The sequence below is a fragment of the Gymnoscopelus braueri genome, assembly GCF_963280865.1.
Source record: "Gymnoscopelus braueri genome assembly, chromosome: 7".
NCBI classification, from domain to species: Eukaryota; Metazoa; Chordata; class Actinopteri; order Myctophiformes; family Myctophidae; genus Gymnoscopelus; species Gymnoscopelus braueri.
The window spans coordinates 18,425,147-18,450,555 of record NC_137608.1 but is presented as its reverse complement, the minus strand read 5'-3'; the positions used below and the strand labels follow the sequence as shown (position 1 = coordinate 18,450,555).

General features: G+C 43.6%; 2 protein-coding genes across 2 annotated transcripts; both read right to left on the bottom strand.

Moving 5' to 3' along the window:
- Nucleotides 1-19,231: 19,231 nt before the first annotated feature.
- LOC308088923 (protein transport protein Sec24D-like) lies at nt 19,232-22,339 on the bottom strand (the record flags this gene model as incomplete). The annotated part of the gene is made up of 1 exon (XM_080433506.1): nt 19,232-22,339. The coding sequence occupies one exon, from the start codon at nt 22,337-22,339 to the stop codon at nt 19,232-19,234; it is 3,108 nt and encodes a 1,035-aa protein (XP_080289632.1).
- Nucleotides 22,340-23,692: 1,353 nt separating this feature from the next.
- On the bottom strand, nt 23,693-25,138 carry LOC308088922 (TBC1 domain family member 22B-like; the record flags this gene model as incomplete). The annotated part of the gene is made up of 1 exon (XM_080433505.1): nt 23,693-25,138. One exon carries the CDS (start codon nt 25,136-25,138, stop codon nt 23,693-23,695), a length of 1,446 nt encoding a protein of 481 aa, XP_080289631.1.
- Between the last annotated feature and the right edge of the window lie 271 nt (nt 25,139-25,409).

The window sequence follows — 25,409 nt, the reverse complement described above, 5'->3', positions numbered from 1 at the left end:
TGAACTGAGCCCGCACTTGTTTTCTCCCTGTCAAGTTGCAAAGTTTTGGCATTATTGTCTCCGCCAGGCCGAACGGCATGGCGAGAGAGTATGTTTTACCCTCTGTCCGCCCGTCCGTGTGTCCGTCCGTGTGTCCGTCCGTCCTGTCCGTCCGTTAGCAGCTAATCTCTGGCACGCACACTCCCTGGATACCAATTCAGAACCTCTGGCCCAAATTTTTCAGATTGGCTTGTTATATCGCCACCAGGAGGCCGATATGTGCAAATACATTTATTGATACTACTCCTACAGATTTTGTCCAAACATCACACAAATCGGTACACAGTATCTGTATAGTCATGTGATCAACACGGATTTATCCGATTTCCCAAATTCCATCCTGATTGCCTAAGATTGGCTTCCAAAGTTTGCAGGATCGGTCCGTTTTGAACAAAATGCCTCAAATCATGAACGCAGCTTGCGATTTCCGTGAAATTTCACACGCATATTTCTATTAGGCCGAGGAAGAAATTCCACCCTTTTCACATTGGCCTGTTATAGCGCCACCAGCAGGTCTAATTTTGAAAAACACATTTTTGGAACAAAATGCCTCAAATCATGAATGCAGTGTCCGATTGCAGTGAAAAGCCCTTGAACAAATGGCACCCTTTTCACATGGGCCTATTATAGCGCCACCAGGAGGCCACAATAACGTACCTGACCTGGCGGAGACCTGTGCTCCGAGGAGCACTTTTTCTAGTTTTCCTTTTTATTTATTTTAATTCTTTCTTGCTATTCCCCTCTTTAGCTCACCTGGGCCACAAGTGAAAGTGAAGTAGTTGCCATAAACACTCGGTCTTTATCGTCTGGGGTAAACACGGCCAGCAGTCATTTCATCACATACTCCTGCTTTAATGAGAGATGACCTCAAGCCATTTATAGGCCGTAAAGGACACCCTATAGCAGCTTTAGTGCAACAGAGACTGGGCTCTCTGTGTAGAGGTCGTAGAGTCTGGCCATTAACCACGTTCAACCTGGTGTCCCTGTTTTGCGCATGTCATAAAGTAAGAGCCAAATAAAGAAAATAAAAAAAGAATAAAATAATTTTGAGATTGTCAAAAACTTTCCAATTTTCTAAAAGCTCACAATGTAGGTTATATTACATTATTAATATATTTAATTAATATATTTTAGCTATTTTTGAGAAGTGTAAAATAGGGCTTAAAGGTGCAGTGAGTGATTTTCTTGTTAGATAGTTTTGCTCTGCTGACGGCGTGACTGCGGAGCCAACAACACTGCAGAGCTCAAGACCCTGATGCTAGACAGGAGGGTGTGGAGGGCAGCGATTCAGGAGTCCAGAGTTGGCTAACAGTCCGCACCCTCGGATCGCATCAAATAGCTCTATATTCAGGGGCGCCCGCTGGCCTAGCGGTCCTCCAGGCGCATACCACATACACTGGTAATCCAGCTTGACAGCATGTCGCGGGTTCGACTCCCGATCCCGACGACCTTTGCTGTGTGTCACCCCCCCCATCTCTCTCCCCATTTCCTGTCAGCCTACTATCCTATCAATAAAAAGGAAGAGAAATCATGATAATAACTAGAAAAGGTGCTCCTCGGAGCACAGGTCTCCGCCAGGTCAGGTAGGTTATTGTGGCCTCCTGGTGGCGCTATAATAGGCCAATGTGAAAAGGGTGCGATTTGTTCTTAGGCTTTTCACTGCAATCGGACACTGCATTCATGATTTGAGGCATTTTGTTCCAAAAATGTGTTTTGCTAAATTAGACCTGCTGGTGGCGCTATAACAGGCCAATGGTAAAAGGGTGGCATTTCTTCCTCGGCCTAATAGAAATGTGCGTGTGAAATTTCACGGAAATCGCAAGCTGCGTTCATGATTTGAGGCATTTTGTTGAAAACGGACCAATCCTGCAAACTTTGGAAGCCAATCTTAGGCAATCAGGATGTAATATGGGAAATTGGATAGATCCGTGTTGATCACATGACTATAGAGATAATGTGTACATGCCTTTCGGCCTGGCGGAGACAATAACAGCTCTATATTCTGAAAGTAAGCATTGCTATAGAGTGTTTGTTCAAGTAATTTTCAGGTCGGAATACAAATGTTATCCAATAAGAAGAGATACAAGATATAGTAGGGGGCACTAAGTGAAAAATCGTTACGCGGCGGATAAAAGCATGAAATTTGATACAGATGTCCCTTGGGTCATCCTAAAACATTCTAGAAGGGGTGCCCAAAAAAATCTTAAACAGGAAGTGAGTTACGGACAAAATCCAAAATGGCCACCTAAACTGTTGACCGTTGACTCAAAAGACACCAAAATAATCTAAAAAAAGCATAAAATGTGGCACACATGTCCCTTGGGTCATCCTAAGACATCCTAGAAGGGGTGCCCACAAAAATCTGAAACAGGAAGTGAGTTATTGACCAAATTGAAAATGGCCGCCTAGTGTTGTCGATTGACTCAAAAGACAACTAAAGAATCTCCAAAAAGTATAAAATGTGTCACACATGTCCCTTGGGTCATCCTAACACATCCTAGAAGGGGTGCCCAAAATAATCTGAAACAGGAAGTGAGTTATTGACTAAATTGAAAATGGCCGCCTACAGTGTTGAAAGATGATGCAAGATACCTAAAGAATCTCATAAAAGCATGAAATGTGGTACAAATGTCCCTTGGGTGATCTGAACGCATCCTACAAGGGGTGCCCAAAAAGGTTTTAAACAGCAAGTGACCGCCTAAAGCAGTTGACACAAAAGAAAACATAAAGGGACGTCATAAAAGTGTATAATTTGGTACGTACATTGAGTGCTTCTTAATATATCCTAGAAGGGGTTATTTATTTGTTTGTTTGCTTGTTTATTAAACTTTTTAGGAAGGGACCATGTTGAAGAAATTCTAAATGGCTGTTTAAAGAGTTGACCATGGCAGTCTGCATATTATGCAGACTCAATACGACAGGTTATGCAGTGCATAACCTGCCGTATTTTGTAGTCTACCTTCTGTTTTTATTTCTACATCACTTATTTATTTTACTTTCTGCATTATTTTTTTATTGTACTCTTTGAATCTTCTTTATTTATCTAACTCTCTGCATATTCTTATTTATTTTACTCTGCATCTTATCTTACTCTGCATATTCTTATTTTACTCTCTGCATCTTATTTATTTTGCACTCTACATCTTCTTGCTTGTTTTACACTCTATCTTCTCATGTATTTTCTTCTTGATCATTACTGTTTTTTTGTGATTAGTGTTTAGTAACTACATTCATGTGTGCCATTTCGCAATTACCAGCACATTGGCATAATGCTCTGCAAGGTAACCCAGCATCCCGGCATCTACACTTTCTCGAACAGAAGGGCTCAGCTTTGCAGCCACACTTGAGTTCTCTACAAACTTAAGCAGCCTCTGGCAAGAGTGTCCATAAAGGTGTCCACGAATCAGCGACTTTAATCCATCCATATTTGTCAGGAGATGGTAGAGATTGCATAGCTTTCAGGCTTCTGGACCAAATGCCAGATTGGCTGCTCGATTTGTATATTGTAGCAGTGAAGCCCGTGTGGGAGGAGTGTTTTCCATTGAGAGACTATTAAAACTTTTTTTGGCACCCCTTAGGATGCATTCAGATCATCCAAGGGACATTTGTACCAAATGTCATGCTTTTATGAGATTATTTTTTATGAGTGTCTTTTGCATCATCTGTCAACACTGTACACGGCCATTTTCAATTTAGTCAATAACTCACTTCCTGTTTCAGATCATTTCAGGCACCCCTTCTAGGATGTCTTAGGATGACCCAAGGGACATGTATGCCAAATGATATGCTTTTATGAGATTCTTTAGTTGTCTTTTGAGTCAATCGACAACACTGTAGGCGGTCATTTTCAATTTTGTCAATGACTCACTTCCTGTTTAAGATTTTTTTGGGCACCCCTTCTGGGATGTCTTGGGATGACCCAAGGGACATGTATGCCAAATTGTATGCTTTTATGAGATTCTTTAGTTGTCTTTTGAGTCAATAGATAACACTGTAGGCGGCCATTTTCAATTTTGTCAATAACTCAGTTCCTGCTTAAGATTTTTTTGGGCACCCCTTCTAGGATGTCTTAGGATGACCAAAAGGACATGTGTGCCAAATTGTATGCTTTTATGAGATTCTTTAGTTGTCTTTTGAGTCAATCGACAACACTAGCCGGCCATTTTCAATTTAGTCAATAACTCACTTCCTGTTTGAGATTCCTTTGGGCACCCCTTCTAGGATGTCTTAGGATGACCCAAGGGACATATGTGCCAAATTGTATGCTTTTTGGAGATTCTTTTGGTGTCTTTTGAGTCAACGGTCAACAGTTTAGGTGGCCATTTTGAATTTTGTCCTGTTTAAGATTTTTTTGGGCACCCCTTCTAGGATGTTTTAGGATGACCCAAGGGACATCTGTATCAAATGTCATGCTTTTATCCGCCGCGTAACGATTTGGCCATTTTTGGTGGTTAGTACCCCCTACTAATAAACAAGTGGAATTGGAAGTGATGACACAAAGAAAGGAGCAGACAAAACTGTAAGTGAAACTCTCTCTCTCCTGATTGGATGAAATCGCCAACCCAACTTATTAAAGAGATGGAGAGACCCTTAATGATTACTATCAGAATATAGAGCATTAACCTTTTCACAAAATAATTTTTGTTTTAACCAAACAATATCACTTACCCTCTCTCTATACCTTTAACTGGTTAAGGCCGAGAGATTTAGAGAGAGAGGCTCATCAGCGGGCAAAGAGCAGTGGGAAGCTGTTTCGAGGCCCTCGAGTAGTGGCCAAGCAGAGATCCCTGATGGAAAGACAAGGCCAGGTGTCATTGGCTTCCCACCCTCTCATTCTCTTTTTATTGCACTTTATGTTGCATGTTTTGGCATGCTCATGCATTCGCCGCACCTCATTGAAAACTGCAGCAAGTTCATTTATTTTAACGAGGTCAAAAACACCCTAAATAGTTTTAGAATAATGTTACACCAGGGTGAGGTTTGTATGGAAATGGCAAAGTTATATTCATAAGTATCGTGTGAATTGTAAGCTGTAAACTCAGGAGTGTCTTGAATGTATCAGTGAGATGATATAATATAGCTATATAAGGAAACAAAAACATGCTGCTGATCCCCAGACATGTTACAGTACCCATCTTATACACTGTATTCTCTGCGTTCATTTAGCTCTGGGTGAGTGAAAATGGACCCTTGTGGGTAAAACTACTCTTGTGCATGGGTCCATTTCAGAGTTAGAGGCAGTGTAAGTGATATTTTTTGTTAAAAAGTTTAAGCTCTATATTTCATTAGTAATCATTGCTGTAGACTCTATAGCAATGGAAACGAAAGGTTCCCGGTTTGATCCCCAGCTCCCCCTGGGTTAGTGTCTAAGTCCTTGAGCAAGACACTGAACCCCTAACCCAGGGGTATATTTCCACACTCACTCCAGAGGGCCACATTGCATATACTGTCGGGGAGACAGACTCTCGTATTATTATTTTTTTCCCATAAATTAGTGCCATACTTCGCCATTCTATGTCACACAAAAGTAGCAAAAATAGCAGTTCTACAAGCTCAAAACGCATCGCAGTGCGACACGTTTTGAGCTTGTAGATCTGCTATTTTTGCTATTTTTGAAATGGAATTCACGTATTTTTTGCTATTTTTTTTCTATTTTTGAATCCTGAAAGGTTAAATGTGTATTTAATTTCAAATGCATTTAGTTATACTTATGTTACACTTTATGAACTTAAATACAAATGCATTCGACATAAAAAAAGACAATAGAATTGTAATACTAGTCATTAAGCTACAAATATAGACTGAAGTAATTAAAGTGGGTCATTGGAATTGTAACAGCTGAAATCAATAATATATCAGTATTCCGATATTAACCTGCGGGCCACATTAAGTGAATGTGGCACCCAGGCCGCTAGTTGCCCATGTATGCTCCAGATGAGCTGGTTGGTGCCTTGCATGGTTTCCCCCGTGTCTGTGTGTGAACTAGTGAATGTAATGCACATTGTAAAGCACTTTGGATAAGGGTGCTATATAAACTAATCATTTATCAATTTCATCAGGAGAGAGAACTCCACAAAGACCATTTATCAGCTTCAATTTGAGTGTTCCAGTTCTAGTTTCATCTGCTCATTTGTTGTTTCATAATTTACAATTGTACTCGTTTTTTCTGTATCCCGTATGAATTCTCATTCCTGACTTGATAAAAAAAAATCCTGACCTGAAACATTTTTCCGTTTACTAAAGCACTGGAGAGACGGGGAACGCAATGATAGTTATCTGACTGAATGTAAAGCTATTTTATTTAAAACTAAATAATAAAATAAATATCACAGCACCTTTAAATTAACAGAGAATTTTGCTGGGCAACCACAAACATGCTGGGAATGTTTATTTTATTGGGGGGCTAACTCAAATGACCCTGAATGCATAATCAAGGTGTCTGGGAGAATGGTGGCGCATTGGGATTACCTACAGTGGTCCTCAAAGTGGGGTCTGGGGACCCCCAGGGGTCCTTGGTGGGGTTCCAGGGGTCCCCAGCTAAATTTGTTGACACAGCATCACAATCATTTTAACCACTTTATCTATATTTTATACGTTGGCTATTAAAAAATAGAATACAAGCTCACCATCTCACGAGCTTGTACATCTGCTTGAACTTTTTTTTTTTATCTAGAAAGTATTACAATTTTTTTTACACAAATCTTCTCTTCTGGGGGTCCCTGGCACAAACATCTTTCAGATGGGGGTCCGTGGCCAGATACATCTCATTTTGGGGGTCCTTGACAAGAAAAAGTTTGAGAACCACTGACCTACAACATCCATGGGACACAGCGCCTCAGAGATGCTGGGAGAGGGAGACGTGTGAGCACGTACGTATATTTACACATCTATTCTCCCCACAGTCCAAAATCCAAAGGAACGGAGGGGCCCTTCACCTACATTATATTCACGTTCTTCTCTTTCGGAGATGCAGGCCTTGTTATTGAGCAATATGCTGAGCTTTGTGCAACGAGGGCCCACCCACTCATTCTCAGTGCCATCTCCCCCCTTCACAAAGAATGGCCCTATACACAAAACCAAGAGGCGTAATGCTATTTACGCTTACAGCACGTCACATCGCGACTAGTTCACAGCTCGCAGTTGTAATGATCAGCTATTTTTGGCGCGCGACGCGTCATACAACGTAGTAGGCCACATTCACACCTCTCTCTCACACACACACACACACACGCACACGCACACGCACACACACACACACACACACACACACACACACACACACACACACATTTCACGATACTGTATAATAATATGAATATAATTTCAATTTAGAATATATGTGTTGCTTTGTAAACACACAGAGTAAAATCTGTAGTGTTAATTTAACCTTTACGGAACACTTGGGTCCATTTGTACACTCTCAGAGTTGAGGATTTTAAACCGCAACATACTGTACTGAGATCTTCATATTATAAAGAGGAAAAGAGCAGTGACTCCTGTTTGGTTATTGGCCTTGAAATGTTTATAGGTTTTTCCAACTGGGGGGGGGGGTGTTGGGGTGTCGAAGAGTGATCCACTCCACAATGGACCCAAAACTCCAGCAGCCCAGAACCTTTATGAAAGTGCCAAATATGAATCACTGCGCAGCCGGATGCCAGACGGGCCTTTCCTGTGTTGCTAAGAGAGGAGCCCCTCGGACTGGAACCGTCCGGGGAGCCAGAGGGGGGTTAAGTGCTTTGGATGGGCTGTACAGTGCTGCACGTTAGATAGGACTCGATGCTCCTACTCCTGCCCCTCAGCATGGGTGGTCTCCGTCTTGATTCTTTTTTATACCACCACCTATTAGCACCACGGGCTGGTGATTTATGCAGCTGTCAACTTCGACTTCATCAGCTCCGTCAGGCACAAGTGAATTGTGGGTATCGTGGCAGAGCCATTCCTTTCTCTGCCTGTTACTTTGGGGCTAAAGAAAACTGCCCCTGTGTGCGAAAAGGGAAAGGAGAGAAAAATAACTCTGTTTAAGAGGAAAATACAGTTTGGGGAATAAAAACAAGGACACATACTACTGGAGGCAAAGAGCCCTCCTCTATGAAGACATTCCATGCCTAACATCTGGTTGGCTGAATATAAGGCAGAGTCTGTGGCTCAGTTAAAGCAAGGTGAAAACAAAGGAATTCATAGTTAAAACAGCAATCATACAGCTAAACAGTACTGGGAACTGCAATAAAGCCTACTATAGCATTCTAAATGGTAGCCAGACTCACCAGAACAGAATATTATCGAGTCAAAATAAATGTGCTTATAATATATAGTTGTACTGTAGATAAAGTTGTATTCAGTAAGTGAGTTGTTTATACTGTAACCTAAAATATTTACATAACTTCATAGTGATGGAATTCTATTCTACTTATACTATAGAAAGAGGCTCTCCAGAGAGCGCATATCTCCACTAGGCTGGGTTGCCTACCCAGACAAGGCTGTGTAAGGCATGGGTTGCAGCCATCAGGACCCAAGGAAGCTATTGGGGGAAATATACCCCTATGAGTATAAACTGAATGGATTTTGTCTCTGTGTTGTGATTCAAATTTGGGGTCGATTAGATGATGCATTCATGATTTTGGGCATTCTTCTGTGAAATAGGCACCAACTTTGGGGAACCAATATTAACCATTCAGTGTGGAATTTCTGAAATCTGTATGATACATGTTTATCCCAGTCCAGTAATCAAAATCTACTTGAGTAAAAGTCGAGAGTATTGGCATCAAAATATACAAAATATACAAGTACAAAGTACAAGTACTCATTATGCAGAATGTCCCGTTTTACAAGGTATATGTATAACATGTATTAAAGTATTTTGAAAATAGCAGATCTACAAGCTCACAACGCGTCGCATCACGACACATTGTGAGCTTGTAGATTGGCAATTTTCAAACAGACAAAGTTTAAATAGGGCTGAAGTGGTTAATGTATGTTTTGTAATAATAATTCAAGTAACTAGTAACTAAAGTTTTCAAATATTTGTAGTGGAGTAAAAAGTACAATATTTGCCTCTGAGAAGTAGTCGAGTAGAAGTAAAAGTATTGAAAATTGGAAACACTCCAGTAAAGTAAAAATTCCTCAAAAGTGTACTTGAGTACCATACTTGAGTTAATGTGTACTTTACACCACTGGTCAGAAGAGATTCATGCTGGGCCCGGATGAAACATGGTTTAAACATAGACCGACATCCACGAAGGGGAGGCGGAGTCACACATATGGCTGATCTGCGTGATTCTTTACCATAAGGATCATATTAGGCAAAGAAGAAAAGAGTCCCTGTGGTGCTAATGTAAGGCCCAGGGCCAAGCATTTGCAATGAAAATGATGATTTGCCTCAAAAGCTTTCCATACGCTTTAAAGCGTTAGAAGCTAATTGGGTTTGATCTGTTTGCATTGTAATCATCACAACCAAGAGCTTTAAACTTCCTTAAAAGTGTATCTATGGAAAGTGTCAGATAGGATTGCATACTAATGAAATATGTTGTGAAGTGAAGATTGGCATGCTCAATTATCTTCAACGATGATGTGCTGTGACTGACCTGGTAAGGCAGGTTGAGCGGTCAGTTTAGTCATGGTGCAAGCATCTACATTTTCTTCCAGTCGTGTGTACTTATTATAACTGCCTGTAATAATTGTGGCCATGATAACTTCTGAAGGATCTCCATGTATGTATTGTATACATACACATTACATACATACCTACATACATACTGTACGTAATATACGTACGTACATGTATACTAACATACATACATACATACATACATACATACATACATACATACATACATACATACATACATACATACATACATACATACATACATACATACTGTACATACATACATGCATACATACTGTACATACATACAAACGTACATTCATGCATACACACACGCACACACACACACACATACATACAGTATGTACGTCGTTTTACTTTCACATGCAGCAGTTTTGTCTGTGCAGAGCGACCAGACCTACATCATAGATGTTCCCATTTGAAATGTCTGCCATTGGCTGCGCACAGGGTGTGACTGGAGGCAAGGCCCTTTCTTCAGTGTAAAGTGGTTTTCTTAATTTATGCCAGGTCAGAGGGAAAGGTCATACTTTTGCATAAAAAAAAAAAAAGATTACAACCCTCTGAAGGTCACACACTAGCTCACCAGATGCCAGTGAGTGTGATCAAATGGTTCCCAATTAGAACCATATAATTTGGGAACATTACGATATTAAAGATGGCAGCTTGGTTTTTCTAAGCAAAACTAACTTCATGCGTGGCTGACCATAATTTGGGGGTTCTCCTGCATTTCTGCAGAGGGGTAGCGCTGGTGGGTGGTGTTGTGTGTTTGTGTGTGTGTTTGTAGGGGCGTGTTGGGGGGAGGGGTGTTCACTTCACATCACTTTTCTGGCAGAAGAAAAATGTTGGTAAGCGTTCAAACTGACATGTCTTAGTGCCAGAAGCAACGTCAGTATGGATGGAAAGGACTGGAGAGAGTTAAGTAGGAATACTGGAAGTGTGTAATGGAGGAAGTTTTTGGCTGCGTCTGAAGGAAAGGCAAAAAATAAAACTTGTGTGCACCACACTACATCATGGTGTCAATATTTGCTGTCAAGTACGGAACACTGAATGGGACTTACAATAAGTGTCAAGGCATCCAGTGGAATCGCATTAAACTATAAACCGAATATAATAACATAATTAGAACAATCAGTGATACAGTATGTAATCTAGTCATACAGTACATGCCCACTTTCTCTAAAGTTCAGTGAACATTCCTTGAAAATAGCAGATCTACAAGATCACAACATGGCTATTTTCATTATTGACGTACAATAATCATTGCTGCAGAAAACAAGGCAGTTGTTAATTGACAGAGAACTACCAATGCTGGCCATGTGTTTCAATCATTCCCCCAAAATATCTATCTTCCTACCTTAATTGAAGCCCGGCCCCAATCATCCTGTATGAATGCGGACTACAAACTCAGAGCAGAGCAGTTGTCCAATAAAAAATCGCTCATGGCTCTCGCAAGGCAACCATTTACTTTTCCACCTTTACATGTGTCTCAACTTCTAATAATTAATAAATATTTGCCATTTCTCCCACATTTTGCCCTGTAGGCGGCCATAAGTGCACTGGTATGGCGCGATATGCGTCACGTTTCGAGTTACACAGACACACTGTTCCAACTCAAGTAAAAATAAACACAACACCCGCTGCTTATTTGATTACTTCAGTGTTGCCCTCTCTCTCTCTCTCTCTCTCTCTCTCTCTCTCTCTCTCTCTCTCTCTCTCTCTCTCTCTCTCTCTCTCTCTCTCTCTCTCTCTTCTCTCTCTCTCTCTCTCTCTCTCTCTCTCTCTCTCTCTCTCTCTCTCTCTCTCTCTCTCTCTTCTCTCTCTCTCTCTCTCTTCTCTCTCTCTCTCTCTCTCTCGTCTCGTCGCTGTGCGTGCTGCGTGCGTGGTGCGTGGCGTGCGTGGCGTGCGTGCGTGCGTGCGTGCGTGCGTGCGTGCGTGCGTGCTGTGCGTGCGTGCGGCAGCTGTGGGGATATAAAACATGAGGAATTTGTTAAAAGCATGCAGAGTTACACCGCATTTGGTTACCTATTGAATTCTGTTTATGTCCATTGCGTCCTGTCATCACTGCAATAACGGCAGGACACAACGGTGAAGTAATCAAATAAGCAGCACAATAAAGAAAGTAAGGCAACCAAATGAAATAATGAGCTGTTGCTGCTTTGCGTGTCCAAAAATGCAGTGGCATTGATGTATGTATTTCCGTGGTCGTATTACTTTATACAGTGTCTCTAGACAACAACAACAACGTACAGACCGCGATAAAGAGTGAAGTTGTGTCCGTGACGTATTGGTTCGCGCCACATGCGTTTCTATTAGTAAAGCGGATTTCGGGAGAGCCCATTCACTTCACCTACGTATATTCAGGGTTCCAATTTGTGCAGCCCTGCTGAACTTGATTTGATAGGCAATTAACTGTCAGTGTCAAATGTTTTGTCCCACGTGATAATGTCCCATTCAATGCATTGATAGCATCCGAATCAGGTGGCTGAAAGACAGTCAGCCTCTGACAACACTGACCACCTTACAAATTGCTACAAAACCTGTATATCCACACACTGGGGCTAAACGACTTGAAGGATAAATGTAGGCCTGATAATGATGTACCATGCATGTTAAAATCATGGATACTTTATTACATTATTCCCCACCATTACTTATTATACTTCATTGTTTTTACACTTTGGAAACAAATGGCCATTTAACACTGAGCTGGCCACATTGTTTTGCTGCCCAGTGCCCACTAGACCTGTATCCGTCTGGGGCGGGGGTCTGCAACCCGTGGCTCTGGAGCCACATGTGGCTCTTTAGCCCCTCCGTAGTAGCTCCCTGTAGTTTTAGAAAAGCATATATGGAAAATAACAATGTTCATTTCTTTCCAATTAAAAAAAATATATATCATTGCTGTAGTTGGCCAATTATGACACATACATTTGTACGTGCTCCAATATAAAAACAATTGTAGAGTAAATAAGAAATTAAAACATTTCTGTCAACAAAAATTTAGGTCATATATGTATTGGCGTAGCGGCAGCCAGGTGCTTCTGGATTACCTGTAAGTTTGATCTGCGGCGAGAGGTTATCAAACAACAAAAAAATATATTTTGATAATATTATAATATTGTAAGGGAAATGAAGGCACCAAATAGCACACTGCAAAGTAGTTCTGCTGTGGGGAATATTTTGACTAAAACATATTTAATGATTGCATGTTTACATGTATTTGTATTTAGTCATTTTGATAGGCTAACATACACATAATATCCTGTGTTGCCTTCATTCTAAGGTTCAAATATGTTTTGCGGCTCTAGACAGATTTTGATTTTCTTTTTTGGTACAAAATGTCTCTTTTGACTTTTAAGGTTGCCGACCCCTGGTTTGGGGCTACAGGGGCCTTTCACATAGAAAGTGTCCAAACCCCTGAAGGGGGCTTTTTTCTAGTTTTATTAATGGATGTGGATGTCTCTCGTCTTTCTACCTGAGTCAATAAAGAAAAAGAAACTTGAAGAATGGACCACCGACTCTCCCAAATAAATTATAGTAAATGATTAGAGAGAGAAAGAGAGAGAGAGAGAGAGAGAGAGAGTCATAATAAAGTATAGATGAACTGAACTCTCTTATAATATTATCTTATCATTTACCCCAACAAAACCCATGTGATTCTTTTATGCTCCATCGTACGACACTATGACTTGCCAAAAGTAGCAGATCTACGAGCTCACAACGTATTCATCCGTGACTCGTTAACGTTGTGCTTGTAGATTGGCTGTTTTTGGCACGCAACACCTTCTCACAAAGTATAAATCGGGCTCTCTCTCTAGGTCATTGTCGGATGAGTCCTCCAGTGGCGTCTCCAGTCATCTCGGTTATCCATTCATCTGGCCAGCTTGCCAGTACTCTCCCCCCCTGCATCTTTCTTATACGTCCACATAGGTAGTTGTGGGACGCCCTCATGATCAATGCCCGTGTGTTGGCTCCAATTGCACAAGCTTGCTGGTTGGGAGCTCCCGGTATCTGCGGCAGTGAGTGCCAGTCACTAGCCAGCCTCATTCTCCTGGCTGCTGCCTTCTCTCTCACTCTTGGTAGCCCCCAATACAAATGCTTGTTAGTAACGTGCCCGTTCTGGTTTATGTTTAGTAATGCGCGCAGCATTCTGGTGTATAACCCCATCCAAGGAGTTCTGTAGGGCAGGCTTCAGAGTCCAGCACTCACAGCTGTATATGAGAACAGACTGTACAGTCACAGAGAAGAAGCTGAGCTTAATATGTCGGGACTCGGGAGAGGTTAGAATTCCACACACTGGCTAAGTCGTTGACTTCTTTCAGCGCAGTGCCTCCTGTTGTCATCAGAGGTGGAACGACCGGTGGATGTTTGTTTGATTGATTGATTGGATACTTTATTAACAGTTTGCAAATTGTACAGAGGTACGGTTTACAATGATTGTCAAAAAGTTAGCGCAAAAAGCCCTAGGGGCTTGTTTCCATTGTGGTCCTGTGTATTCAATGCATTAATGTTATAGGTGATAACCTCAGTTTTCTTAGCATTTAGCACGACCAACCTTGGCACACTCTGTCCCCACTCTGCCAAGAGCACCTGTGCGTACTCCACTTGATCAGATAGCAGACAGATGCCATCAGCATAGTCCAGTTTTGGACTATATGCTGACTACACCCCCATTTAGACTTCATGGGGTATTAGTGAAGCCAAGTTCCTGCTCCCATCCTGCCTGCTTAAGTGCATATTCCAGGATTATGATGAAGAGGAAGGGGGCGAGGGTGTCCCTTTGCATCACCCCCACCAGAATGTCAAACTCTTCACTGTTGCCATCTGGGGTCAACGCCTTGGCTCTTGTGCTTGCGTACATGGCTCCTATGGCCCTGAGTATAGGTTGGGAGGAGCACCGTAGGCCTTCAGTATCTTCATTGTCATGCCTCTGTGTATCACGTCAAATGCCTTTTTGAGGTCGATGAAACACAGCACCACTGATAAGATGTTCCTCTTCGCCTCTGCGATGATCCTCCTGGGTTGGAAGGACTGCATATACATCTGGTGCTGTGTAAGACCTGAGGCGATTCTTTAAAAAGATCTAAATCCTAACAGTTTTTTGAAAAAAATCGAACAACATTTTTCAAAATGTTGTTCATTTGTTCATTTTCAAAAATAGCAGATCTACAAGTTCATAGCGCGGCACTCGGTGCCGCGCTATGAGCTTGTATATCTGCTATTTTTTAATAGCCAAAGACACCTAAAGTGACACAGATGCGTTCCAGGTATCAATGGGTTAAGGTTTGTAAATTCACCCCTGTGTGTGTGTGCATATGCGCGTGCACGTGCGTGTGTGTGTGTGTGTGTGTGTGTGTGTGTGTGTGTGTGTGTGTGTGTCTGTGCGCGTGTGCGTGCGTGTGCGTGCGTGGATGCGTGTTTGAGAAGAGAAAGATAAGTTTGCTCAGCTCAGTGAAGCGATGCAACCCCTCATGGCCAGGTTGCCAGTGAAGCATGACGCAAGGATCTGACTGGGCAGAACGAACTGAAGATTCCCTTCAAGTGATCACTGGAACAGCAGGAGTTAGCAGATCGAGGGGCTCCCTGGAGACCAGGGTCCGTCTCACTGCTCTGTTGACACTCTCTCACTCTGTCGGCTCCCTCATAACCCCTTATCAAAATGTTTTGTCTCTCCCACACTCCCCAATATCCACATTTTGTAGGATATTCTGGCTCCACTCTGCCACCTTGTGGTTAAGTTGATTACATAATGTTGCTTTTGCTCAAATACAAAGTGTGCTTTTTAGTTCTTTACTCATATTGCTTTAAAAGGGTATTTACACTTTCTCTTTGGCCAGCTGTGGATTTAGAAAATGCATTACGTTTTATGTTGGGGACAAATTATTGAAGGAACAAGGTCATTGTTTGCATCAAACCTAAGTCCACTTTTTAAACCTTATATGTAATGTTTAAATAACCCTTTATATATTTTTTAATTGTATTAAAATTAATTCAATCATTGAATGCACCACACCACACACTGCCATAATAGTATCTGGTATCAAGTGTACCGACATAGACTGTAGAATCTGTGGACACATTTGGTTCCACGTCTGCCAAATGGCCGATGGCATAAGCTTATTTTAAAGGTGCTGCAAGTGATATTCTTTGGTAAAACAAAACAAAAAGTTTGAAGTCAATAAAAATAGAGCATAACTAGAAAAAGTGCTCCTCGGAGTACAGGTCCCCACCAGGTCAGGTAGGTTATTGTGGGCCAGCAATGTTCGAAAGTCGCCAATCAGGAATATGAAAAATCGGACAGATCCGTCTTGTGTACTGATTTGCGTGATGTTTGGACAAAATATGTAGGAGTAATTAAAAAAAATGTGTTTAGCAAAAATCTGCCTCCTGGTGACGCTATAACAGGACAATGTGAAAAGGTTGGCATGTGTTCCTCGGCCTAGTGGGAATGTGCGTGCAAAGTTTCACGGCAATCGGATGCTGCGTTTATGATTTGAGGCATTTTGTTAAAAACAAGCCACTCCTGCAAACTTTAGATGGCAATCTTAGCGAATCAGGATGGCGTATGACATTTCTGACAGATCCGTGTTGATCACATGACTATAGAGATAATGTGTACCGATTTGCTTGATGTTTGGACAAAATCTGTAGGAGTAATATCAAGAAATGTCTCTTTTAAAAATCGGCCTCCTGGTGGCGCTATAAAAGGCTGACGTGAAAGATGCAGGGCAGAGGTTTTTCCATGGCCTCCAGGGAGCATGTATGCAAAGTTTCACGCCGATCGGTCCAGGTAAAAACGCTAATTGGCCTGTTATAGCGCCACCATAAGGCACCACCCTACTGTACATAAAAATGTAGGGTGACATTTCTTCCTTGTCCTGGTGGTAATGTGCGTGCAAAGTTTCACGGCAATCGCACGCTGTGTTCATGATTTGAGAAATTTTGTTCAAAACGGACCACTCCTGCAAATGTCAGGATGGAATATGGAAAATCTGAAAGACCCGTTTGGTTTAATGACTATAGAGGTACTGTACCGATTTATTTGCGTGATGTTTGGACAAAATCGTCTGTAGGAGTAATATAAAAAAAACTGTTTGCAAATATCGGCCTCCTGGTGTCACTATAACAGGCCCAGTTGAACATTTTGGGGCAGAGGTTCTGCTCTGGCATCCAGGGAGTGTGTATGCACAGTTTTGCTGCAATCGGTGCCGGAGATTAGCTGTTCACGGACACGCACACGCACACACACACACACACACACGCACACACACGGACGTACGGACGGACGGACAGATGGACGGACAGGGTGCAAAACATGGTCTCGGCCATGCCTTCAGCCTGGCGGAGACAATTATACATCAGTTTTCTCACTTCTCAATCATTCTCAAAAAGACATAGCTCTATGTGGTGTACAAGATGAAGTACAGAAAGCTTCAGATTTTTGTCTTCATAACTGAATTTTCGACACTAGTTTACTTTGAAATCTTACATGCAACCCTGGTGAAACTTTGAAGAGTTTGAAAATACCTTTAGTCTGACACCCTTTCACATCTAAGGACAGTGTGTACGACTTTACATTTTTCATCACAAACAAGATTTTGGGGTAGAGCAGATGATTCATCTTGTGAGGAAATATCAAATGCTGTTACCTCTGGCATTAGTCCTAAAAGAGTTTTCAGCAATTTTTTGTAAAAATGACCTTGTGAACACTGGTCTCAGTCAACTGCCACCACTCTTTGTATAAAGAGTCTAACCATGAATCAGGGCCGTGCAGAAACAATTAGAGGCGCAGGTGCTCAACGTTAAAAGGGAGCACATGAACTATATTTTGAAACACTAAAAACATAATTTACATCATAACCTGTTGAATAACAGCAACCCATAATCAGAACAGTACATGGAATCTTACAACAAACCGCATGATACTAATTTATATCATTGTTCCCCTCCCAATGAAATTGGAAGGGGACTATGATTTGCTCTCGCTTAACGCTTGCTAGTCAATGCTGAATCAGAATTTATTGTCACATTGTCCCCCACAGGTTTACAGAAGTAAAAAAGTGGGTGAAATTCGTTTTCGTGCATAGTTCCCATCTGCATTCATGTCAATATAATCTGTTTTTATCAATAAATATCATTGCATTTAACTTATGGTGTGAAGTCTCTCTTAAGTTTTTACATGTGAAAGGAAGTGCACTGTACCTACCTACTGTAAACAATTTGTTGGGAATGACTTCTACTTTAATGTACATCTTAAATCAGGTGAAAACGGTAACAAACCCATTTTAGAAAATAATGTAATTATCTTAATTTCAAACATATGCTTAAAAACAACGATAACCTTCATTAATGTAAAAAAAAAGGAAAAGAAAATGCAAGTGAAGTACAGATACCCGGAAAATGTACTTACTCAAGTAGATGCACTTTGTTAATGTCCACTACTGGCCTGGCCAAATTTGGATCTGCGATTATGAATTCACAAAATCTGAAAAACATTCTCACAAAAAAAAAAATCGCAATATGTGAAACAGTTTTGAGAACTTTGGCACTCTGCACAAGATATTTGGCACACAATTAGCCGTGGACACTCAGACAGACACACATATAGGTAGATGAACACACAAACACTCTTCTTGACGACTCTCCCTTTAGGGGCTAAGCCGGTATAAAGGCACTTCAGATTTGCGAGCCGTGTCTGTCTGTCTGTCTGTCTGTCTGTCTGTCTGTCTGTCTGTCTGTCTGTCTGTCTGTGTCTGTCTGTCTGTGTCTGTCTGTCTGTGTCCAATCTGGGAACCCAGAGCCAACTGAAAAGGAAAAACAGCGACCTCTGCTGTTTGTTACTATGTCAGTTGGCTCTGGGCGGAGGAAAGGTAGCACCCGTGCGCAAGGAAACCGGGGTTTTGGTCTGCCTTCACCGCTCCACTTCCGGTGGTGCGACTATGTTTTCATTCCCACTAACAATATTTCTACACGGAACACTAACACCACTTCTCCCAGAGAACATGGATCGTTTTGGTTATAAGCCCACTTGTTTCTATGATGAAAGAGCAAGTTAAAATTTGAATATCTTTCCGTGGTTTTGTCTGCTCCGCGGACGCTATTGTTACATTAGTTTTGGCTTGTTTCGAGTGGGGAAGGATCGACGGACACGTGGATCCCGCCCACTACATTTGATTGGGTAAAGCGCGGCCTGCTTCCTGATCTGAAGGCACGCCCACTTGTAGGCTACTGAGTACATGTTAAGACGAACCTCCCCAACAGATTCCAACGCAGAGCAGAATCTGTTCTTGAGAGATTAGTCTGTGTCTGTCTGTATCTGTCTGTCTGTCTGTCTGTTCAAATCACTGAACCAATCAGCGCCAACTTTCTTGTGCACGCTGAGAGTTGGCCAAGAGTATCAAATGTTATCATCAACACGATGCTATGAATAAACCCTGTCTAGCGTGCGTGCGTGCATGCATGTGTGCGTGCGTGTGCTTGTACGTGCGTGCATGTGTGAGTGCGCGTCTGTCTGTCCGTCCGTCCACCCGTCCATCCGTGATTTGTCAGGAACATGTAGACAAGACGGATTTAAGAGAGGAGCTGACGAATCTCCTTGTGCAAGAGCACAAGGAAATCTGCGTAGGAGTGTCCTCCGTAGACGCCCATATCCTCCACCAGGCACTGACGGAACAACCTCTCAGAATCGTCCTTCTGCCTCACTAGCTGGAGCTTCATGGACCTAGGACTCTTTTGAAGCAGACTGCTAATGATGAAGCGGAGCTTCCTAGACTGGGGGCTATCCAGCTCTGGCAGAGCACTCATATGTGTTTTCAGGTGGGCAAGAGAGGGCAGGTTGAAGATGCTCTGGATGAGTTCTGGTGGGCATGCCTGGCCCAACCAGAGGAACATGGAATGGCCGTTCTCCAGCAGAAACATGCCAGTGTCAGCCAGCCTCTCTTCTGAGCAACGCAGAGGAGCATGCACCGCCTCACTGCCAACGTCCATGTTGTGCAGTGGGATAAGGCGTGGATAGAGGAGCAGCTGTGTGTCTTCTACTCCCATGCCCATGACTGCGAGCCTCTGCAGGGCCCTATTGTCTGTAGACAGCTCTGTGCTGCACACTAGTGGAGCGGTCTTCATCAGACTGTTCATGTAGACTGGCAACACCTTAATGGCTTCAGGCAGGAGCAGCTGGCCGGAAGCGCTGGGGGTGGTGCAGTTCTTCCTGTAAAAGGCAAGTATTTGGGCAGTCTGGTTGACCAGGGTCTCACTCACATTCTTTATTGGCTGGTTCAGGATGGCACGGTAGGCTGATTTAGCAAAGTAGTTAATGAGGGAGTCTATTTCACAGCTCTTGTACAGTTCAGAAATGTTCGAGATGCAGTTCAGACTGAGGTTGTGGATTCGTAGCCGCCTCTGCCCACTGATGGAAGTGTACAGCATGGCACACTGTATTAAAGCTCCAGTCTCCTCGCAGAGAGTGTCATCATGCTTGAACTCCACAGTCAGGGCCTTGTCACAGTCCACGGCTGCCATCTCCACGTCTGTGCTGTTGTTCATATGGATGGCTCCAAAGAAGTCACTGGCTCTGAATCCTGTGCTGGTGCGAACACGCATGATGGCATCAAAACCGATGTTCTTCACTACATCTTTCCTCAGGTCCCTTAAGAAATGCTTTCCATCTGTCTCCACCTGAAAGTTGCTGTACTTGTAAACAGAGCCTCCAGTGTGTGAGGGCACATCAGCCATGGTGGCCAGGTCTGTGTACTGGCTAGGAAAGAGGAAGAGGTCCACACAGCAGCCTTGTTTCACACACTCCTTGGAGAGTTGTTCATACACACCTTTCAGAGGCTGGAACAGAGTCTTCTCTGTCTTAGTGTTGACCAGATTTCTATCATCCCTGTTCTTCAGCTTCCCAGGAGCTTCAGCTGTAGGCATGGAGGAGTGGAAAAGTAAGAGTTTACCGCTACATTCTGCTGCCTTAAGCGCCTCCAGGCCGGCCTGGATAACAGGGGCAAAGACCGTATCAGTCTCATGGTTGTCCTCAAACATGTCAGGGATCTGGTCCAGAAGGTTGCAGATGACGTCCTTTGAGTCCTGATAGTTGACCAAGAAGCCATCAAGCAGGGGGACAAACATGTCAGCTGTGTCCGAGACTACCAACATCTGAGGCTGGGTCAGGGTGCTCTTCACATTGTAGAAGTGCAGGATCTTGTTGTAGGTGACAAAGCCCACATTGACTGCTGAACTCATTTTGCCAGCCTCTCTAGGCAGGTTGTTGAGCAGTGCCTTCAGCTCGTTACACACAAGTCTGACAAGACCACTTTTGATGTTGCTAGAAGAAACGTCAATCATGAAGATGTATGCAGGAGGATTGGGACGCTTGTTGTTCGTGCAATACTCCAGGGTTGTTGTAAACTCATAGGACCCCAGAGAGAGCTCAGGTCTCTCTTGGCGGTCCACCCTGCGGCCCATGTGGTCCAGAAATTGGATATAGGACTCCGGAACATCGTTCTCGTAGTTACAGAATCCACACTGGTAGCGCCGGCCACCATCGATGAACTGCATGAAGGGGCACATGTATGCCTTGCAGTGGTTGCAGCGTATGGGACCTGTTTCACCATGGTCCACCAGACACAGAGGACTCTCATTATTTGGCAAAGTGGCAAAGGGTTTGATGATGGAGGCCAAGGGCACTTTGCATTGTTTTGCTAAATCACTGCTGCAAGGGAAGGAGTAGGTGGTGCAGCGCATAAACCTGGGACTGGCATTGCCTTGGTCCTGTACCGTGAACTCTGTGGTGACCAAAGGAGGAACCTGGCCTCTGAGGTTTGTGGCATAAACATGTCCCCCTCGCTTGGCTTGGTTCTCCTCAATTACCTGCGTAGCGCTGGGGATACTGTCAAGGTCCAGTTTCTTCCCTGTTCCCTGTTTCTTCCCAGGAAATGCCCCAGGAAATGCCCCAGGAAATGCCCCAGGGAAGCCAGGTTGGGGGCCCGTCATCTGGCCCCCAAACTGACCTAGTTGTTGAGGGTACCCGGGGCCAAGCTGCTGGAAGGCCCCGGGGCCTGGAGAAGGTGGTCCAGGTGGTCCTTGGAAGGGTCTGCCCATGCCTATTGTCATTGTAGGGCCTGCCATACCCATGCCTGTTGGGGCCAACTGTGTCTGGGTCATCTGGGGTGACATGTGGGGTGTGTGAAGGCCTGGGGACATTGGTGGCTGGGCCATGGCCGGAGCAGGGGTTGTCTGGAGAGGTGGTTGGGCCACAGAGCTAATTGGGGGAGGACTTTGCATGGGCTGTAGCGCGTAGCTGCTGCTCAAGTTCATATCATGTATCTGATTGGTGAGCTGCTGTATGGGAGGTGGTGCCTGCGAGGCCATACTGTTACATTGGGAAGGTTGTCCATAGGTGGCAGAGCCAGCTGGAGGGGCAGGGTACCTTTGTGGGAGAGCTCCATTCTGTTGGATATTTGAGTTGTAATAAATGGACACCGGTGGTGGAGGAATGTCAGTGGCAGTAGACACAGGAGGCTCCATCACACCTGATGATGGTGGTACAGAGAATGCCTGTGGTGGTCCACCATAGTGACTGTACATTGGCTGAGCAGGACCCGATCCTAAGTTGCCTTGATAGCGCCCCATCCCAGACGGAGCCTGGGAGTAAGGGGGTGTTGCAACATAACCCAGCTGACTCATTCTGGTGGGATGATCTCCCATATCATTCTTCTCATACCAATGAATGGTTCATGCCTTTTGTAATGAGGAGTTCAGTCTGTATGTGTATTGCTGGAAATTAAAACAGTGGAGTGACATGCCTTGTATATACACACAATGCTCTTATGAAGTCACTTGTCAAGACTGTCAGAGACTGGCCTAAAAGTACTCTGACAACAGATACTGATGTCATAGTACTGACATCATAGACTGCCCTTCAAGTACTCTGACAACAGGTACTGACTGACTGCACTAGTGAAGATAAAAGATGAAACTAAACACAACAAACTGAACAAGAAGGGGTCTAATGATGGCGTGGCTTCCGGGTGGGTGGATAGATTGATAGATAGATAGAAGATAGATAGATCAACAAGCTCATATAGATTGATAGATAGATAGAAGATAGATAGATCAACAAGCTCATATAGATTGATAGATAGATAGAAGATAGATGGATCAACAAGCTCATATATAGATTGATAGATAGATAGAAGATAGATAGATCAACAAGCTCATGTAAAGATTGATAGATAGAAAGAAGATAGATAGATCAACAAGCTCATATATAGATTGATAGATAGATATATAGATAGATAGATAGAATACATATATATATTTATTTTGTATTACTACTCATATATGATGTTTTGCATATTATTGTACATTATTGTTTGTCTTTAAATGGCTCGATGAATTGAATACACAAGACCCCAATGGAAACAAGTCCTGGGCTTATTTGGGTTATCCTTTTAGCATTCTTTTGTATAAATCTGTACCACTGTACCTTTTTTGCAAACTGTTAATAAAGTATTCAATCAATCAATAAATCAAATTGGCTAAATAAGTGGTTAAGCTGAACTTCACAATTCTAGCTTGACACGGCTTGCATTTTACTCACCTCGACGTGACTTTTACAAGTCATTAGACCACCTTGGGCTCACGAGAGCAGAATTAGTGTGAGCATTAATTACATTAATGACATTTTGCCAGATTGACAGTTCAGTGACAAATGAGAACAAAACAAGAGGAGGTAAAAGGGGCGTTGCAGGTTGCAGATACGGTCTGTGTGGTTAATGTAGGCGGGCTCTAGACCGGATCTGAGCAATGAGCAGTAAATAGAAGAGATTTATGATCACTTGCGGGTGTCCGGGAGCGGACGATAATACCCGGGAGACTCCCGGAACTTGCGGGAGAGGTGGAATGTCTGTATAGAGCTTCACCTTTTTAACAAAAAATGTTTTGTTGTAACCCATACATCACTTGGTGCACCTTTAAATCAGATTTTTGAAGGAGGTCAAACTGCAGTGTGTTTGCCGTCACCTGTAGGCCCCAGGCCTATCTCTTGTAATGATTAGGTGCATCAGCGAACATGTATTTCAGTCTGTAGGCTTCAGCCAGCAGGACACCCACTTCCTCGTTACCCCAGTGGATTGTGGGAAGGTTCTGAAGTAGTATGAGTAGGCCCTGAAAGTCGACCATGGAAAGGATCTCTTTCCGCCACTCAATGAGGAAAGCAGCGCAGACGTACAGGTGAAAATGTGAGAAGCCCTCTGCCTCAGCCTGGTATGTGTCCCACAGTCGGATGGTGCAGCGGAGCGGCAGCTCCCTCATCAACAGGTTGTTCATCCAACGGAAGGCGAACTGCAGATACTCCACTTCACACTTCAGGAACTTACCGTGGATGTCCTCGTCTATTCTGCTAACCAGCTCCTCCAAAGCTTTCACTTTGTTGAGAATCCCTGGCTGAGCAGACGTGTAATGGTCCTGGATTCCATCCAGTAGCTTGCTCATACACCAGAAGCTGTCTGCCTCGATGTTTCCCTGTGTACCCAGAGGAAGGGATGCCACCTCAAAGTTCTCCATGTCCTCCTCAACAAACTCTGAGAGGAAGACGACAAAGAAGGGCGTGACCAGGTCATTAATCCCCTGGACATAACCGCTGGCTGGGTGTTGGATCGCCCAGATGAACAGGATTCTCTCAAACAGCTCTTGTACTGCAGGCTGCTGGAACTGTGGAATCAGAGGGTTGGTCCTAGGAGTGTCAATATGGATTTGTTTGTATGTGTCCCTGTAGCATTCATCTGTTCTGGAGTGGTAATACTGCTCAATGAAGCCAAAGTACTCATCTCTTTTCCTCTTCAGTACCAGCTCTCGGTGCTCCATATTAGCAGGCAGGTAGCCAGAGAGGAGTCTCCATATAATCGGCCGGACTTCTCTTGGTATGCCTGACCAGCTGTGCTTCCGGAGTTCCTCCAGGTCAGTGGTGGGACTGGCCAGCAGCTGTTTGAATTTGTCCAGCCGGCTCTTTTCTCGCACAGCCATGTTCGGTGCTCCCGAGGCATTCCGGTCGGAGATGCGGGCGACCAGCGGGATGATGGGAGAATGTTGCTTCTGCAGTGTGTTGCAGACCGAGAATGTGTTGACGTGGTTTACCTGTCCGCACTCCGTCGTCTCCTCTTCCGGTACCTCCTGGAGGTTTGGGCCGTCTGCCCTGATAGGGTCCTCCAGTCTGTCTGCTGTGCATGTGTCTGGTACGCCCAGCTGCTGCTGAGAGGACTGGTGGTGTGTTGAGTGTAGGCCTGGTGGCTGTGAGGAAGGGCGGTCAGGGGCATTAAGGAAGTCCTCGTCCTCATCATCTATGTCCCAAGCATCATTCGTGCTGTGGACAAACTCATAGAAGCCGGAGGCTTTCTTAGACTTGAGGATCTTGATCTTGGGCTTCAGTGTGTCTTGAACCTTTTTGTTTCTATTCTCAAAATGTATCCTGTACTCAGTGGTCATACTTCAATGGCACAAACACCTCAGACCGACACTGAGCACAGTGGCTTCTCATACGAATAAAATAGGGGAATAGTCTCTGTGTTACAGTGACATTGTGGTGCCACTGAGCCCTTGTGATCTACCCCCACATTGAGTCCAATTCAACACTGTGGGTGACGATGTTATTTTATGGTATTTACGATGATGATGTATGGTCTCTCAATATGCCCAAATATGGAGATGATATCTGCATGTGTGTATCTGTCTCTCGATAAGCCTCTCTCGAAGTACA